This window comes from Centruroides vittatus, unplaced genomic scaffold (assembly GCF_030686945.1).
Source record: "Centruroides vittatus isolate TY-2023 unplaced genomic scaffold, ASM3068694v2 contig_371, whole genome shotgun sequence".
Lineage (NCBI taxonomy): Eukaryota > Metazoa > Arthropoda > Arachnida > Scorpiones > Buthidae > Centruroides > Centruroides vittatus.
In genome coordinates, this window is record NW_027122194.1 from 451,271 (window position 1) to 472,518 (window position 21,248).

Below are 21,248 nucleotides of genomic sequence, written 5' to 3' on the forward strand. Positions count from 1 at the left end.
GTAAGTATGTAGTATTTATAACAATTCTTTTTTTTTTAATTATAAAATATAATATAATTTTTTTCCTTCTGAGAAACATGATACAGTGATGCCTCGTACTTCAAATTTAATACATTCCAGGGAATTGTTTGAAGTACGAATCAATTTTTCTCATTAGACATAATGGAAAGTGAATTAATCCATTCCAAGACTCTGAACAATATTCATTTCAATTAACTTAAAACAGCAAATACACATAATTTAAGGTAGAAATAACACAATTAAATGTCCTAATAATAAATTAAAACATGAAAACCATAAATAAAATACATAAATACATAATAAAATGAAAATTGCATTTATTGGTCACATACCTGGGCATATGCATCTTAACGTAGATGTGTGATTTAATTAACAGTTGTAATATTTAACATATTATACTGGTAGATAATGTGAGATTTTATTCTTTGTTTAGAATCTTACTTTAAACTCTTTACTTCACGTTTTGTTTGAATAAAGTCAAGTCATAATGTCTTTCAATAAAAAGCATATCAGGCATATTATGCTTTATGAGTTTCAAAAAGAATATAATGTCATACAAACAGTAAAAAATAAAATTGTAATATGAATGGGAAAGATACTCTTAAACTTCAAACATGTCAAATCTGTATGTTTTGTATCCTTTAGTTCAAAATTTCCTGAATGGAAATTTTGAACTAAAGGATACAAAACATACAGGTAACTCCAAACGTTGATGAAAAATTGTGAAAAGAAATTGTTAAAAATTGATCCATAACACACAATACAGTACATATAACCAAACACACAAAAAATAAAGTGAAAAAAGCACTGAAAACTTACAAGCATAATGCAAGAATGAGAGATGACATTGACACATAACAAATTGCATTTATGCTTTGAGCACATTGTTTCACTACATATGCTTTTTGAACTTCAAAGCATCGTTCAAACTCCAAGGCAAATTTTTGTCAAATTTTATATTCAAACTCTGAATTGTTCAAAGTTAGAGTTGTTTGAACTATGAGGTACGACTGTTTTTAATTTTTCAAAAATTCAAATTCAAAAATATAAATATAAAGTTCTTCAATAAAATAAATATTGTATACATACAAATGATTTTCCCATTTTTGTTGTAGAAATGGCTAAAAGTACTTTCCCTTCTTTCATTTACATTTATTCAGGTGTGGGCTACTATCACTAGAGTCGATAAATATACTGGTCATTGAGCTGCCAATAGCTGTAATACTTCTATTCTGATTTAATAAATATTTCTGCCACTTTGAGCACTTCGATCATGCATAGTCATAAATTTGACTGGAGCATAGGGAGAGTCAGCTATAAACATTCAAAATTCTTTTAATATATGAAATTTTCTTGTTTTTAACTCAGATTTTGTCTTTTTTAAAGGACTGCTTATAAATACTATTTTAATCCAGTTTTGAACATTATTTATTCATAAATGTTGTTAATATTTATATTTCTATTAACTGTCACTTTCATGATTTTAGACTTTAAATTGATTAGACTGTTTGTTTGTTGCTTATAATTTGTGTTCATTTTAAAATATTTTTGAGAGTTTTCAATAAGGGGAAGAAAACGTAGTCAAAAATTTATAATTAAGCCTGTATATACATTATTAATATGGGATGTCTTCAGGATTCTCGAGAACTCTCTGAATCAGGAAGAAAAATGAACGATGAGAATTATATAATCTAATTATGGAAATGTATAGAAATGCTAAACCATGTGTTAAGACAGGATAGATTTAAAGTGTTACAAAAAAAGATTTAGAATTTAGGGTGACTTTAGGGTTTGTCAAGGTTAAGCCCATCTTTTTTTTATTGATTAACATTAGGTGAATTATTGTAGATATGTTGTACTAACCTTGTATAGCTTTGCAGTTACTGCTTAAAAACGTTTGTGTTACATTTTTAAGTAGTAACTGCAAAGCTATACAAGGTTAGTATGACATATCTGTAATTATTGCTTTTTTTGCTAGATGGATTTGAATGAATTATTATAGTTTGCATTGAGAAAAGAGCTATGGTACAAGTTATTCACAATTTATGTTATGTTTATTAATTTAATGAGACAAAGAGAGATTAAAGTTGAGCAAAAAAAAGTGAGGAACAGGTTAGAGAAGGGGATTAAAAGTCAGTATATTTAGTTCTTGGATTTCAAATATAGGCCGTTAGAGGAAAAAGAGGAAATTCCAACTATTTATAAAACATATTCAACATATTTACAGACACATAATAACTTAGAGATGATTAGAGGATGATGAGTTAGAGGTTGACAAATAAAATAGGTAAATGTAGGATGGCAAGAGTTCAGACAGTATTATTAGATATTGACAGTGATAGTGATTAGTGATGACATGGATGCTAAAAGAAAGACATGTTAGTGATATTTTAAACCTATATAAATAAAGGACAGGTGTAGTAGGCCATCAATAAATCTTCATTCATATTCTACTTTGATAGTGCAGAATATTATATAAATTACCAAACTATGTAGAGCCAATATGACTGTCATAAGAAATGTAATTTCTATTTCTCGTGTCAAAAATACAAAACTACTTTCATCCCAAATACTATTTCTCACTATACTAAATCAAGTAAAATTGTATAGCACACTTTATGAAGTGTTAGTTAATAAATTATTTAAAAAATAGTTTGTCTTTATCTGGATTAAATTTCTATGGCTATTTAAATGTATCAGAGGATAAGGTATGGTTTTTCTAATTATATTGTCATACATATGTAATAAAACAAAACAGTAAAATGCAAATTTATTTACTTATTTTACCATTACCTATTTATTAAACAGATATATTATACAAGAACATTATGTACAGTACAAATTCACTCATAATATGCAGCAGCAATATAACAGTTTTAAACATTATAAAAGAGCTTCTTGTCTTGAAAATTGTTGAAACTAATATATCAAATACTAGAATACTCAAATAGTAGAGATAACAGACTTATCCTAATGCTACTGGTAACATTAAAATAACAAAGATTGCATTCTAATGATAGAAGTATCATTTTTATGTTACCAGTAGCAGTGTGATAAATCTCTGTTATCTCTACTATAGTATTTGAGATATTAGTTTTAACAGTTTTAAACAGATCTCTATTTAAAACCTGGATAAATTAAATCAAAAATATAACTATTTTCGATTTATCTACATCCTCATCTGTAACTTAAAATCATCATCATATTAATTTTTTTATAAACCAAATACACTTTTTCTTTCTTTATACATGATACAAAATTTAAAAATGTAATTATGAATAAGATTTTTTGGCAGAACAGTAGAAAAAAGTTATAAAAATGCTTGAAAATGGGAAAACTACCTACTAACCAAATAGATAAACAAACTTCTAGCTAAAGAGCAACTCTCACACCAGCTATCAGCAACCTGAGTCATTAATTGAACTTGAGAGTACAGTGCAAGGACCAGTATATCTATATACTCTGCTATTACTAGTACTCTGACCCTTTATTTCTCTTATTGGCTCTTGATGATGGGCATATAGTTTGAAAGCATTAATTGTGTTTTTCTACAAATGTCCTATTAAAAAATATTATACAGTCAAACCTGTTTTTATGCGGTGGATAGGGACCGCATAAAAAAAATCGCACGAAACTTCACAAGTGGCTATAAAAAAATAGTTTTCGCAACACAATTAAAAAAATATTTTTTTATGCGGTCAATAGGGACTGCATAAAAAAGTCTCAAATAGAAAATAACTCAAAACCGTACGAAATAACTAGGAATTGCTTTTTAAACGAAATCATGATGAGGCTTGGCAGCTACTTGGAATCTCGCCAAACCTTTTGGAATCTGATTTAGAAAATACGTAAATAATACAGTACATTTACCTTCAATTTACGCTTTGAAATGAATCTTATATTAATGGTCCAGGAATGTGAAAGCACTTTGAAGGTTTAATTAACGTAATTAAAACACACGTAGAATTTATTGACAACAGATGTTAGCACTTGACTGCATCGTCTTGTCTATCATCTGTTTTACATATTTTTGTTCAGGTGGTGTTTTGTTGACTTAAAAAATAAATTATTTCATTTTTCGCATATTTATGAAATAATATTGCTATAATAAGTTCATTTATGCTATAATAAGTTTATTTAGCTATAATAAGTCAATGTGAGACATGACAAAACGCATGAGACTAGTCGCCGACTATACCGCACAAAAAAAGACCGCATAAAAACAGGTTTGACTGTATACTTATAAATAGTTTGATTATTAACATTTTTTATCAACTTAACACTTAACTTATACAAAATAAATGAATGCAGATGACTTGTCATTTGTGATTATTTAATTTTTAATTAATTTATTTGATCATTCCCTTTCAATTGATAGCAATATACATTATTTGACATCCTTTATCATGTTTTGCAAATGATTTTAAATTATATTTTATTGAGGATTAAATAATCAAATGTTATAAAGTAAAGCATTTAGCCAAATGATTGTTGGATGACATTGGGCTACACAGGTATACCTCGAGTTACATTGTTTTGAGTTACATCGTTCTTGATTATACGTTGTTTGTCAAAAAAGTATATGGAAAAATAAAAATCAAGTTTAAGTCATTTTATTCGACTTTACATTCGTCCGCCACAAATATTGAAGTCGTAATATCACTAGAAAAGCGTTAAAAGCACATAAAATCATATTAAAATATGTACATTTACAGTAAATGTTAATATAATCATCATAAATCTTAGAGAACGAAACATGAAAACATCTGTATTTCTGTGTTGTATTATTTAGCGGTCTTTAAGGCTTTAATTTACTTGTGTAGTTTTGACTTACGTCGTAACTACACAAGTAAATTCAACTTACATCGTTTTTTGACTCATATCGCCTCTCCTGGAACCAATTACCGACGTAAGGCGAGGTATACCTGTATTAATACTCTCTCTCTCTCTCTCTCTCTCTGCATGCCATATCAGAAATCCTGATGTCAGCAAGCACCTGGCGCAGGTTAATAAGTGGTTAGTAAGGCACCAAGGTGTATCCTGGGCGAAGTTACAACCAGAGTGGTTCCCCATTGCCTTCTCTGGTGCGCGAGGTTACGTGAGGGAAAATGTCTTCCAGGAGGTCTTTTAAGGGAAACTGGCCCCTATACAGGTGTTACAAACATGGAGAAAAGCTGGAAAACTCCATGTGGCCAGCCCATCCGAGCACGGCGCAAACCCGCGATCAAACTCCCAATGTTTAATAACAGAACCCCTCAGCCACTAGTGGGCATTAATACTACTAATTATTAATTAAATTTCAATTAATTTGGCCTAGAGAACATTAGATGCCATCTCTTGATAAATTTAATAATTAATTTAGAAGGTTCTGGAAAAAAAGAGTCTGCCCAAAGTAGGACTTGAACCCACAACTTCCACATATTATGTGATTGTTTTGCCAGTAATGCAGTCTGGACCTCCAATCTTTGCTAATAGTTCTTCCAGAACTATTAATCTGGATATAACCAAACTGGTAAGTCATGGTGCCAGTTGGGAAAGACCTGGTGTCCACAGGCTGTAACTCACACTATGGCATTCATCTGGCTATTGCTTTACCCTGGCATAGAGTACACTCAAACCTGTTTTTGTGCAGTCTTTTTTTGTGTGATTTTTTATACGTACAATGTGTTTTGTGCAATTATTTTTGTGCAGTATACCAATTTGATTAAAATTCATATACCGCACACAAAAATTCACACAAAACAAATCACACAAATAAAAAATCGCACAAAAATAGACCGCACAAAAAGAGGTTTGAGTGTATGTACTGTATATACTCCTCAAAAGTGAAATTGCAACATCACAAAGAAATGTATGTAGCCACATAAAAATTTCAGGACTGGTAGAAGTGACATAGATATGCAAATGATTAGGTTTGTGTATACATTGAATCATGTGGTATCCAGTTTCAGGCTATAAAGACCATCAGCCAGCTTGGGCTGTAAATGCTATTAGTTCACAGCAACTGAACTTTCAAAGAAATGTAAAAAATGTCTTGGAGATGATATCGAGCTGAATACCATCAATTAACAACTAGGGAATGAGACCATATCCTGGATTGCATGACCTTGTTTTGTTGATGTGAACAGGAGTGGATCTAGGTTTTTTGGGGCCTAGGACTTATTGAAATCCAATGAGGCCACATTTTTACCAAACCTAACCTAACCTATTAACTATTTTTTTACTATACAATAAGTGCTCATTGTTAATGAAAAAGTATTAAAAATTTATGATGTTAATTCAACTTTTTGGGCCCTTGACACTTCGGGGGCCCAGGGCTTACGTGCTATTAGTCCCTATATAGATCTGCCCTTGGATGTATGAGACAATGGACACAGGAACATCTGCAAACACACCAAATAGCGAGTGAATCACATGGTGCACAACAATGCACACAGACCAGTATATTTGCTGAACCAGCCTATCAGGTCTCATTTGTCACAGCATGTTATCTGAAGTTACCTTTCACTGTCAATGGCATTTATAACTTCTATCTTGGACAATACTCACCTGGAAATCCAACTGACAGCATCTCCATGATATAAGCTGGCCATGTCCACCATATGTTTTGGTTGGAAACAAAGCCTATAAGTGCATAAAAAAACATCAAATAATACTTAACCCATATTGACAATAGACTGAAAACAACTGGAAGGCCACAATCAACCTAACCAACAAACATGTCACTGGGACAACTAATTATGCATCTCCTTTACAGCAAAGACTGTATAGTATTAGCCTATTTGTGTAAATACCAGCCAAAAATACATATAAAATTATATTTTTTAATTAATGTATACAGGGTACTTAGGAAAGTCCCTTTAACCAGAAAATTCTTGCGAACAGAGAGAGCTACAGCTATGCAAGTGAGGTAACGGTATAGTAAAGCAACTATGCCCGACCTAATGCAAATGACAGCAGCACCCCTAGTGGCAAAATTTGGAAGATAGGCAGTGCAAATCGAAAACAAAAACAGATAGAGCAAACTTTCCAATTAGAAAGTTATAAGCATGAATTATTTAGTATGAAACGACATGTGGTTCACACGGATAAGATAAATTGTCGCCTGTATACCCAAAAATGTCTGAAAGCAATGCACGCCATTTTGTGTGACGTTTGAAAGGAATAGCCATAGGTATGAAGAAATACGCACAATTTATTGCATAAAATACACACTTATGTCAATACAGTTTGATAACATCACACAAAAAACAATGGAAAGGCAAACTGTCACACAGTGATAACAAGTTTTTGAACATACTCAACATTAACTTGTTATCACTGTGTGACCCTAAAAGTAAATATGGACCCTAAAGGTAAATATGATATAGTAACATAACATAGTCACCATGAATGGGTGCATCTGGGGAATCCACCCAATGGGTGCACCCAAACCATTCTCAACAAATGGATGCCTGACATGACACCTGGATCACTGAATGACATTGGGTATTATTTACGGAAGAATCCCATCTCTGTGTGGAGGAATGATAGCTGTGGACAGGTGTGGTGGTATCCTGGGGAATGCTATAATCCAGTCTTTTCTGCCAAGTATAACACCAGCCTCACACTGGGCATTATGGTTTTGGATGGGCAGCCCTAATGCACATTTCCAGTACTCTGGTGTGGCTTTATGCCATTTTATGGCCTTTGTTCTCTTGTTATTCTGCAAATCATTCCTGTTTCTTGTTCCTTTCACCTTCAAGAACCTTTTAATCCTCTTAAGTCTTTCTCTTGGAAGTGAGGGCCACTTCCTAGAATTCTACCATGTGTCATAAACAAGACTACCTGAAGGCATAGTGGGAGTGAAAGAGTCACTTTTGAGCTGGTGCTTGAAGAGTGAAGATGATGAGATGGCAATGAGGTGATTTTGTCCAGTGCCTGAGAATTCATTACTTCAAGCAGGAACCTCAGAAGCCCCGGACCAAAGTAAGCATGTCAGAGTCAGCAGCCAGTTTGATCAGGTTAGAAGTTAGAACTAGTAAAGAGAAAACAACACCTTTCTTAAATTCCAGCAAAAGTTTAACTAGTGACCATCAAATTCGATAGGCTGCAAGTCCTCGAGAACCAAAGAGAAGATGGAACTGTAAATTTGGTGCAAGGCGTTCCATGTCCCCTTACAACAAGAGAAAGACATTTGTAAGACTTTGGTCCCTTCATTCTGTCCCATCCACCATCTTTGCTACTTCTTGTCCCTTATCATTTTCTCGTTTCATTAGAGTAAGTTTGGTATTTAAGGTTAGTTTTAAGAAATATTTTTTTTTTGTAATTATTATTCCAGTTTGTAGATTGATTACTGTCATCTCTTTCCAGTGGTGTAATATTTCAGCCAACATTGGGTTCATCATTACTTCTGCATTATACATCTTACAGTAGCATTCTTGATTGAATCTATAACCATTATACCATGCATAAATAAATTGTTTCTTTGTTGTGACTACAGTATGTTTACTTTGTCAGGTGTTTGCCTTAGTTGACTAACAAACACCCCTTTTATATCTCACACTGACAGCAGACAAGTATGACATGCAAATTGTGAGGCCTGTGATTTGGCTACAGGTGCAGGCTGCAACTAACACAGTGTTCCAGCAAGACCATGCCTGATCACACGCCACATGATGAACTCTCACCAACTTGAATGAAATTCACATCCTTTCCTGGCTGGCAGCCTCATCAGATCTCTCTCCCATCAAACAACTGTGGAACCTCATCTGACATGAGGTGCACCAGAGACCACTGTTGCATACTGTAGATGACATGCATGCCTCAGTGGACACTTGGCAATGGATACCTCAGGCAACCATTAATCGCTTCATTGATAGTTTGCCTTTCCATATAGTGGCCCATACAGCTGCCTATGGGAATTATATTGGTTACTGAATAAACAGGTGTCTGTTGTATATCTTTGTTCTTTTAATCATTTGCATATCTCTACATCTACTGATCCTGCAATGTGCATGTGACTACGTGCATTTCTTTATGGTGTTGCAATTACACTTTTGAGGAATGCATAATATCTATAAACTTGTTGTAGGAGTTGTAGGTTTGCATCCCACTTTGGGCTGATTCTTTTCTTTCAGAACCTTCTAAATGAATTATCAAATTTATCAAGAGATGGTGACTAATGCTCTATCTCTAGGTCAAATTACTTGAAATTTAATTAGTAGTTAATAGCATTAATATAACCTGATGTAATTCAGGAATCGTTTAACTTTAATCTAAAAATCAGGTGTGTAGATGCTATATTTGTTAAGCATTATATTGATTTACACTTTAATCCAAAAGCTGTAAATTGTATTCCAGTGAGGTTTTAATTCAAAATAAAAATTTTTTGACTAACATTTTCAATCTGCAATTGGAGATCTTCAGGTCTGTATATTTTAAATAATATATACAGACCTGAAGATCTCCAATTGCAGATGGAAAACATTAGTTGAAAATTTTTATTTTGAATTAAAACCTCACCGGAATACAATTTATGGCTTTTGGATTGAAGTATTTATTATATCATTGCAGTCTACCAAGTGATGTTTATTATATTGATTTATTCTTTTGTTTACAGAATCCAGAGATGATTCCTCCATCTAAATGAATAACTAAATGAAAAACTGGGTTTAGCTTTACCTCAGTAAATTTAAATATATTATTAATCAATTTTCATACATGTTGAAGAGAAACTACAAAGTTAAATTAATCACAAGTATATAATATATATGTATGGACATATTTAGATATACTAAAGGTTTATTTTTAAAATGATTAAAAGTAATTGATATAATATATATAAATTTTATAAATAATTTTGAAATCTTTTAACTTTTTTAGATAAATTACTTTTTAAAAAAGAAACAAGGGTTTTTCTGTACACAATAATGTAGATAATACTTTAAAACATTATCTTAGATATATTATCATGATAATGAGGAGTTTTTATTATGCTAAAATGATGTAAATATATTTCAATCATAAATTTCATTGGTAAATTTAAAAAATGGTTTTATAGTAAATAATTTATCTGATTATAAAAATAGTATAAGTCATTGATAAATGATTTAAGACATGAATTAAAAAATTTTAATAAAATAATTTACAAAATTGCATAACTAAAGTGCAATATATTCCATTCTGTTGATTGAATAATCTATATAAACATCATTCATGATGTTCTATAAATTCATTCTTTTATATAAACTATTTAATCAACATCAAAATTTATTAATCCAGAATATTTTTATGATAGTGAAAAAATAAAGAAAATTTTTCAAAATTAGTATAATCATTTAATTTATATCACTCATTAAAAAATTGTTTGTTAGCAAAGTGTATATTCTAGTGAAAATATTTGTTTTAAATTGTGAATTTTTCTTCATACAAATGTCTTTGTATACTGTATTTATATATATGTAGTTAAGTATAATTTATTTTATGTGTATGATATACAACACAAATAGCATTATTGCATAACTTTTATAGCTTAAATAAATATATATTATATAAAATTATATGTTTAATGATATATATATATTTTTTTTAATTCAAATTTTATAAAAATAAAAAAATACTAAATTTGATGGTTTTCAATCAAATTTGATGGTTTTACAGGCTTCAGTAATGGCAGCATAATTTATTTTAGAAATTAATAAAATGTTCATTTTTTTAACATATTTATCTGTTTTGTAATGTAAAAATTATTGGCTATTTGAAAATACAAAAGAAAATTCAATTTTATTGGTCAAAAATTCTCAGGTTCATATCCAAGCTCTTATTGTATTGGAATAAAAGAATTTGGACATTTTATAATTTCATATTTAATAATGCATGTGTAAGATGTACTTTTATGATATAAAGGGTAATTATAAAGATGATGCCAATGCCAATATTTTAAGGTAATGGTAACATTAGTGTTCTCAAACTGTCTCCGTCCATAATGTTAAATTGTGAAGGCCTATTTTGGCTTTGCTATTGGACAAAAATTAGAATTTCCAATGTGATAAATTGCTCTTTTTCATTACATCTATATATATATATATCAAAACAGATTGAGAACCACAATTTAGAAGTGTTTTTTTTATTTGTAAAATTTTTATTAAAAATATTTGAGAACTTTATTGATGAATTACTGCTATATTTTTAATATTGTACATATGCCATAATAAAATTGAAGTAAAGCAAATGCTATACTTATTAAATTTTATATATTCAAAAGATGGATCAAAAACAAAAATGTGATATGTGAAATATTGCAGAAAGTTTCTTGATATTGTACCTACATTAAGTACAGTACATTCTAAGTTCATTGTGCATTAAACATTGTTATGGAATAGCAAATAATGAAGAAACAATTTAATTGAAACTTTTTAAGCAGTAATAGTTTTATATGTATAAAGATCACTTTTACTCATACTAATTAGAAAAATTAATTAATATTTTAGAAAATCTTCTAATGCTGTGTAATTTGAAAATTAAAACATATAGTTAATAAGAGATTAAAAAAAAAACAAATATTGCAACATTTTTCAGCATACTAGGCTGAAAAATTATAAGGTTATAAATTAAGGTGCCTTACAATAGGCTAAATATAAAGACTTATGATACAAAAAACATCCGGTATTATTTGATTATGTTTAGGACTTACTGTAAGAATTTCAGGCTTAATTTGTTTATACAATAGCAGATTAACTTATTTGGAACTGTTTAAAGTGTAACAGAATAACCATCAAATTTGTTATCAAAAAAGTCAATTATTAATCAACCATATTGGATTATTTGGTCTGATTCACCCATGTAATGAATTGGTTTGAGATTTAAGTATCAAATCTTTGTCAACCTGGTTAGTGATTCTGTCTGTCTAATTCTGATAATGATTCTTCTTCTTTAGTAAGCTAGTTATAATATTAATATATTTGCTTGAGGTAACATTTATCTTCTTAAATGATGATTTCAATATGTATTTTAATGTCTTTCTCAGATCATCATCAGATTTAAATTTCCTTCTTCTCCATCAGAAATCATTGTTTCATTCATAAAAATTCTCTCTGTTGACAGCAAAAGTCAACAGGGATGTACGATAATGCATTTTCAGCTATCTTTGAATTACTTGAATTGGATGGAAATATGGAGATTGTTTTTATTCTTATTCAGATTTTTGAATAAAATAATACTCTTCTTAAAATTTATTTTAAAAAATTGTTGCTTAGTTGAGTAATTGGGAACTGCTTCTTTACAACTAAAAATATAAATCTATTGATATCAGTGGTGCATTCAAGATTTAATCTTGGGGAGCAGAGTTCAACAAATAAAAATATTTTTAATGCAAACTCATTAAAATTTCCATCTTTTATATGACCACTTCATAAATAATATAGAAAGAGAACACACACAACACAATATTAATAAAAAAATGAATTTTAAACCTTGTCACACACTACATCAGATCATATCAGAATTTTTTAATAATAAGCATTAAAATGGAATCTTGCACACTAATTTGAATTGATTTCCAAAGTGGGAATATTTAGACAGATTCCAAAATGGTGTGCAGGCATGACTTCCTTTTATTGCATCATGCATTGCAAACACATGCTCAAATGTATGCTGGTTTCCATTTGCTGGAAATTTTTTGTTTGCAATTGATTGTTTTGTTTTTATTAAAAATTATTGATGATGAGAAGTTAATTGATTACTGTTGAATTAAATTTATTACAGCATATTACACAATTATTATTTATGCTGTGCACCTAAAATCTTTCTCCTCTTTTTCATGTACAGCAAGACAAAGTAACCACCATCTCATCCTCTTCACTATTGCTATCACTCATTGTCATCTCAATGTACTGTACTCTCTTCTTGCCATTTTCTGACTGATATGAAATCTGATCCCCACTTCCAATCCTAATGTACAGAAAAAATTCATTTTCAGTCTTAAAAGTATTCTGATTCTTACCTATATAATCTAGTGTGTGGCAAGTTAAAAATGCTTATATATTTTGTGGTGTTTCTTCGTAAGGAAACTCCATGTTAGACACATCAAAAGTATCTAAAAATATTGGATTAAATGAATAGAATATCTCAAATTATCAATGAGTACATTAAAAACACATGCTTAAAAGAAAATTTACTATTTTGAATATTTTGCATTCTTCTTATTTGAAACTTAGATTAACTTCACCATTACTTCTTCTATTAAATATGTACAAAAGTAAAGATAGTATAGAAATGCAGAAATTTTTTATGATGTATCTTGAATCAGTAGATCTATGGACTCAGTCTGGCAAACTGGCACAAATAAATGTAATTAGTTCCTATATTTATGTCTTCGTATATTAATGAAAGCAGTTGGTTCCTATTGTTTATAGATTTCATACTTCGTTGTTGGCAACCTTATAGTTTAAAATAGTTGCTTTAAAACTTTTTAATGTTTAAATGGTTCTATGGTTTATATAAAATTCTGATAATCATAATACTGAATAAACATCTCCATATTGAATATATTGAGTTGGTTTGTTTATTGCAATATTTAAGAGCATACGGTATGGGCAGTATGTGGTAGCACCAATATAAAATGTAGAAGCTGAATCATACACTAAGTTCAATCCAACAACCATTTGTTACACTTTGAATACTTAAAGAAATAATTTTCCAAATTATTTCTTTCTCTAAATTTTATATTCTCATTATTGCATTCCAAGTTCAATTAATGCTTTGAAACATATCAATACATCTTTCAATAGATTGAAACTTGTGTGTTCAATTTGTAATAAAATCTATATGTTTACATGTGAATAAAACAAATTTGTAATTTTATATTAATTATAAAATTTGGAGATAATTATAAAATTATAAATTTTTATAATTATCTCCAAAGATGCCAATATTTGAAAGATTGGAAGTTGTTTTGTTTTTACTTACTAAACCACCTTTTTTTTATAATTGGTGATAAATGGAAAAAAGATTTTAAATAATTATAATTAATATATATTAAATATTTTCTAGCAAGATAATGCTATAAGAATTTATTGTAATATTCTAAAAACAAGAGCTAACCAGATGCATAGCATTCTGATGTAAGTTATACTAAAAAATGTATTTATATATTTTCATTTATTGTACTGTTTCTGTGATTCTGCTTATAAAGTGCCATATTTACATTGTAGTTGAATTTATTTCTTTAAGTTTATATATTATTCCTAATAACTTCAGTATCAATCTGTTGTATTGGATTTATATCTAATATAAACCTCATAATTTATCATATTGGATTCAATTTCAGACATGGCCAGTGAGGGTGAGGAATGGAAAGTGACTCCGACTTACCTGTAGTGTGATTATCTGATTGCTATTTAGCCCATGTTACATAAATGGAATTTTGTAAGCAATGCTAACTTTCAATCCATATAAAATTTTCCTTTTTTCAAAATATGTACTGCTTTTCAGAGTGCATAAATAAGATTTAAGCAAAATTATTTAGTTGACATATAGTGACCATTAATGCAGCATATAATCAGCATACTTTATTAAGTATGCCAATTATTAAATGACTAATCGCGAGTGTATTAGAAGACTAGCATTACACAAAATTACATCACAACCTTCAAGAACTATAACTACATAGTTTGAAAATTCTATAGAGAAATGGTAACTATTAATTTAAATGTTTTTACATGAAAATGATTGGATCAAGCACAGAAGATTGAAATGCAAAAGCACATAGAATATCATAAAACAACAAATATCTTTTTTTTCTCTCTCATTACGATATACAGGAAATCATTAGTTCAAAATTCAAGGAACAAAATAATCACGACTTCGAATTATCGAGTTTTGAATTATCAGATTTACATATTTCTGTACAATATGCAAAAGTTCATGTAACTGATGTAATTTATTAAGCTCACAGAATACAAATACATATACAGAATGCTACTTGTGTTAATTAATAATTATTAGTAATAAAAATAAAACTGCTGATAAACAGCAATGTCCAGCAGGCTGCCAGATAGATTTTATAAGTAAAGCAAAGCAGAATTGCTTGAAATGTAGCCCAAATTATTTTTAAAGTGGCCCAAAAAGTAGTAAGTCATCCAAATATACTAGCCTAAAGCCTTACAAATATCTCAATCTGCTACTTGAAGCCAAATCCCAAAACCCAGTCATATTTTAGAATAAGAGAAAAAAGGATAGTTCTTGGGTAAGGTGACACTCAAAAATGTGTTACTGTAACAGCAAAGTCATACTGACCAGATATACAGGAAATCCTCATTAATTTGAATTTGGATATCTTGAAATAAAATAGTGAATCAGCAAATTATGAGAAAGTTATCTTATTCTATCTTTGTTAAATTCATTTGCTAATTTTTTCTGTTTTCTCTCTCATTTATTTAAGAAAGGTTTATTGATCTTGAAGCAAAATTGGAAATTTAATTCAAATAAAAAAACTACACAACAACCAAAACCTTTTCACAGAATGGATTATTATTATTATTATTTTTTTTTTTTTGGATACAAAGTTATGAAAGAATTCATTTTTTAATGATCCCAAGTAAGAAATATTTGTATGCTAATTGGAAAAATGAAGTATATTATTATATTCTGAATAGAAACAACGAACAAAGTCGCCTGCACTTCAACTGATAAAATTTTGCTTAAATTATGTAGAACAATACACATTCTTCTTCAATACAAATAGCTTATTGCCATTATGTAACTGGTTTAGGTATTAAGAAATGAGTATTTTAAGTTTTTGTGATCAGTAAATTACTTTTTTGTCACTTTCTTCTGAGAAAAATAGCAAATGCAAGATGTAATTAAAAGTATTGAAATACTTTTATAGGATATGATGTTAGTTATTTTACTCTGTGTATGGCCGTCAATGTGTCAAAATTTTAATCTATTTCTGTCATGCTTCAATGATTACATCACTTCTAATAAAAATGAGATGATTTTATTTTAAAGTTACATTTACTAAATTATCTATAAATATATATATTCCATTTATTATATAACATCTATTATGAACATGATTTATATATTAAAATGGAATGAAATATTTGAACTAAATTAATTTTCACTACTGGAACTTTTTTCTATACTGGCTGGGGGAGGCACCATGGCTGATGCAGCATCCTTCCAAGAACGGCCACTGGGTGTCCGCTTCTTCAACTCCTCTTCTGTCTGCCATTCCACTTTCTGCTTGTGCTGCTTCACTGCATCCCAGACTCTGTCCATTATCATTTTCTCTGTGAGTATGCCATCTTCAGAAGCATATGCTGCAGCCTGAAATTTTTTATTAATTTAAAATGCTCAATAAAAACATTTCTGTTTGTATACAAAAATTTTTCATGAAAATGAAATTATCTCCAAAAAATTTCCAAGAAAGTATATTAGCAATTATTTATAAAGTCATAAATATGACTAAAGATTTTAAAAATCTTCAGCAATGTTCCCAGATAATTTTTGGAATATATTATTTAATTTTACAAAAGAACTGATTCTTGTACAGTGCTATGCATGTGTGTATAAATCCCCTATTTGAATAAAAATCTCATGCACATTTACAAAGACCACTATCCAAAATGTCAAACATAGCATACTATTAAATAGCTTTTAATTTGATAACTAAAGGCATTGACAGTTTTCACAATTTTGATCAATAGTAACAGAAGTAAATTCTCCATACAATTTTATGAAAAATGAAATATAAATATATGGTTATTCAAGAGATGTAAGTTATGAATCAGAAATCATTATGATTGCTACAATCTAGTGAATATTGTGCATAATTTTCCATATTAAAATAATAATACTATTAATTGAGATATATTAATGAAGTATGATTACTCCTCAAACAGCACTTATGGGAGAATCGAGAATTTATAGATTGTTATAAAATATTATAACAACATATTTTATTTCATTCATTATTATTCACCTGAAAAGATGTAACTTTTGACATATTTGGAGAAAAGGGAAGTTGAACTTCCTTTTCCAAGTCGGCTTATCTCCCTGCCCTATGACAATGTGTCAGTTTACCCACTCTGCACTCGTTACATATCCCGTACGTTCTTTAGACACTATTGGGCAGAGGTCCCAATTGAAAGGGAATTTTCCCACCATTCCAAGTACTTGATGAAAGGTTCAACCTGCCACAGGGCACAGACTTCTATGGGTCCAAAGTCACCATAATAGATAGATCCCCAGAAGGGACAGCCACATAGAAGTTGGCCATACTTTATAGAAGTTACACTTCAAGATCCACATTCTCCTCCCTATCTTCTCCCAATGTAAAGAACGTATGTCAACCAAAGACAAGAATAAGCCTCATAGAGTGAAGGTAGTATAATATGTAGATTTATGTAAACTCTCTCACGCACATAGATTAGCTTAGAAATATATTTTGATCTCTCAATATATTGTATTTTTATTAAATTTGTTTTATTAAATTTTGTTATTGTTTAAATTATGGTCTCATCCAAGCCTTCGTCCAATCCACTTACTCGCGTCCCTCACAAACAGAAATGAGTGTGCCTAACACTTTAACTAGGCTGGTGTCAGGAAAAACATACTTACAGGAGTTCTTACAAATTTCTGCTTTTCAATTTACGTTCTTAGGAAGCCATCCTATGACTCAATTGGCAGCATAGTCGATAGGACTGGCCCACAAAGTGATAGAGAGTTTAATCCAGACTCTCTACCCACAGCTAGCCCCTCATACAAAAATAACTAAACTTTACCAAACTTTAATATGCAGTCTATAAATCTAATAAATCGAAAAACTGTTTGATCCTGATGAAGGTCAATTAATTGACCGAAAACATTAGATTACGTTAATAAAATAGACTGCATATTAAAGGCTAGTGAAGTATGATTAATCACAATCTGTCAGCAGAAGTATCACTCAAACTAATTTGTTTATTTAAAATAATCATAAGGTCATTTTCATTTTCAATGAAAGAATATTTCTGAATAAGCATAAACGCTGACTGTAATACAACTGGTGGTATTGGAATCATGACTGTAAGGTTTGTAATGTTATCTTGGGAAGGTACTAGGATGCATGTCTGAATAAATACTCTAAACAAAAAACTATATAAATGAATTTTTTGTTGAACAAGTATCTAGATTTTGTTACTATATCATCAAAATATTCTTGAATTAATTTTAAAAACTGTCATTAATGGAAAATACAGTGTAATTTCTTAAGTTCTTGTTTATTTTTTCTTTCTATTTATAGAGTTGATATTATTAAAATCACTTAAACAAAACTGATTTAACAGTAACCTGTGTACAAATTGATATTATAAAAATACTTAATAAGTTTATTAAAAATCCTAAGTAGATGATGCAGGGGTTAAATCTTCCATTTGTAAATTATTTGAGATTCTTGGACAAACTCAGTCCTTTACTTTCAAAATGCATTTAGGATAAATATTAACAAAATAAAAATGTAATAGCTTTCATTGTTAATGCCAAGACTGTTAAAATTGCTTTTAAATTAATTAATAACTATAATTTATATATTTATGTGTAAATAAAATATTATTTTAAAGTGAAACTTTTTGGTTATCTGAAACAAGAAAATGTGAATGTATTTTTTACAAAGTTTGAAATATTTACTGAATCTAGACATAGTATTTGCTACTACCTTAACACAAGAGGAAAGAGGCAAAACATTATACAGGGTGTGGCAGAAAGAACATTCTGATTTAGCAGAAGCATTGCTTCACTCATACTAGAGGTACAGCAGTAGACATGGTCTCTCTTGATTTGTTTGTGCATGCCATTTTTTGTTACCATCATGGCGTGGAGTGGAGAGCATCATGCTTTTGTTGTTGATGGGTTTGTTACGAATGGTGAATCTGTGATAATGATGCAATGGGCCTTCTGAATATGCTTTCAGCTCAGATGTCATGATCCAGTTCTGGCTGCACCAATAATTTGTCATTGGGTTTCAAATTTTAGACAAACAGGTTTAACTTTAAAAAGAAAGAGTCTTGGGTGTCCTAGAAGTGTAACAAGACCAGAAGATATGATAGCTGTGTATTTGCGTGCAGATCACTTGGGAGACTGCTGTATGGAAGTTCTAGCAGCTGCCACATCTTGCAAGAACTCAAGGCAGCAATTACGCAAGAAATCACAGCGATTCCGCTAGATACAGTTCACAGATCATTGCAAAATTTCCAAAAGAGACTTCAAAACTGCATGGACATTGACGGTCACCGTTTAACTGATGTACTCTTCAAAATCTAATGGATGACAATGGCATACTGTGTACTTATCAGGTATAAAAGATTTCTTTCTCTATCTTGTTTTGTATTTTTTTTTATTGTCGTTCCAAATCAGAACGTTCTTTCTGCCACACCCTGTATTTTCCATTAGACTGCAAATGCATTTTCTAAGTAAAACTACTTATACATTTTCAGTGAGAAAAACAGATTTTTATATACTTGTCTAGTGTGATTTCAAGCTCAATGCTTTCAAAATGTCTGCATTTCTTCAAGTGTTCCATTAAAATATTGTTGTTATTGCTTTTTGATAACTTTTTGCTATAAAAATTCAATTTGTATTAAAAATCAATACTTTTTGCTTTACTTATAAATCCAAAACCTTTTGAATTATAGGAATGTAAACTTCCATACTGAATGAATCACAACACATAACATAGAAATAGATATTTGATACAGTGTGACTCATTTGTTGTATTTATTGTCTACTCGAGGTAAAAAGGACTAGTTCTGCTCACAAATTCAACCATATTTGCTTCTATTTTCACACACATTCTACTGAATTTAAATGAGTCTAGAATCAATAAGATCAAATCCATCCAACAAACAAAATGATAATAAATGCAAATACGTCTCACTAACCTTGTATGGCTTTGCAGATAATATTTAGAACATAACACTAACATTTTTGACCCATTTCTAGGGTCTTCTTCAGGTGTTCTATAAATTTTTCTGGTGCGATATGAGTTTGATTTAGCAATTGGTTTATATGTGGGTTTGTTGGATCATTGCTGCTTGTTGTAGATTAGGTGTAATGTGTTTTCATTGGCATATATTGCTAAGGCGATATTGCTCTTCTTTTTTTCAATGTCCGTTTTGTGCTTACAGAGGCATTGTTTGAGTGATCTTTTTGTAGATCTGACATATACGAGGTCTCTATCAAATCTATTATCTCTTAGTGGAATTTTATATACTCCTGGCGTCCTTTCAATTTCTGCCCGATCTTTCTCATTTCTTACATGCTGAATGTACATAACCCAAATAGATTCTAAACATTATCTGCAAAGCCATACGGTTAGCCATAAGGTTAGTGAGACATATTTGAATCAATAAGATGATCAAAATTTAAAAATCTGATGATATGTGAATACATATGCTATATATATTATATATATATATAGCATCTCTACTCTCAACTGTAATATATAATCACCAAATTATCTATGACAATCAAATTCACTATTTACTGATAGTAAAAAAAAAAAATATTGTTCAAGTTACCTGCCAAGTCACTCCCAATTTGGCTATTTCTCTGCCAGACAATCCATCCGTCAGTTCTGCAATGTCAGAGCACAACTTGCCGTAGTCAAATTTGTCAACTTTCAGCCTTCTATAGAAAAAAAAGTAACAAAAATTACTTTGATACACATTTTTGTTAAAAAAACTATATCTCTTTGTAGACAGTTTTTTTTTTTGTTGTTGTTTAGACATCAAATCTAACATCTATTCAAATTTAATAAATGGCTACTTTTTATGTTGTCAAAATAGTATATAGTTTTAGAACAACTATACTTCTTACTGTAGACTGGATGAAACTTAATTCTTTCTTCCACGAAAAACCTTGACAATCCAGTGTTTTTATACAACTGCTAACGTTTTCAACTCCTTCGGGGTCTTCATCAGGCACAGCACAAAGGTAGTTTCAAATGCCCGTGAATGGAACCAAGAAACCAAAGCGAGTTCTATTCCAATTTTTGAAATCAAAGAAATTGGAAGATAAAAATGGAACATTATGCACGAGCTATTATCTATTATTTACGCCTGCGTACTATTTACGTTCGCCGCTCTTTAAATTTAAAACAAATTAATGCAATATTAAGTTATTTGTGGGTGTGGACTTCCCTCATAGCAAAATTTCCAGGCTTGCGATATGTTGATTGCATCCTTGTAGTTGATGCACGTGTTGTG

At 30.1% G+C, this 21,248-nt stretch overlaps 1 protein-coding gene across 1 annotated transcript in view; it reads right to left on the reverse strand.

The window, feature by feature from the left end:
- Nucleotides 1-15,984: 15,984 nt before the first annotated feature.
- Nucleotides 15,985-21,248, reverse strand: part of bor (ATPase family AAA domain containing bor) — a 37,400-nt gene continuing 32,136 nt past the window's right edge. The window contains exons 13-14 of the mRNA XM_067270420.1: nt 20,562-20,670; nt 15,985-16,332 (exon numbers count right to left, since the gene is read on the reverse strand). Coding sequence (XP_067126521.1) covers nt 16,117-16,332; nt 20,562-20,670 — 325 coding nt within the window. The 3' untranslated portion in view covers nt 15,985-16,116. The remainder of the gene's footprint in view (nt 16,333-20,561; nt 20,671-21,248) is intronic.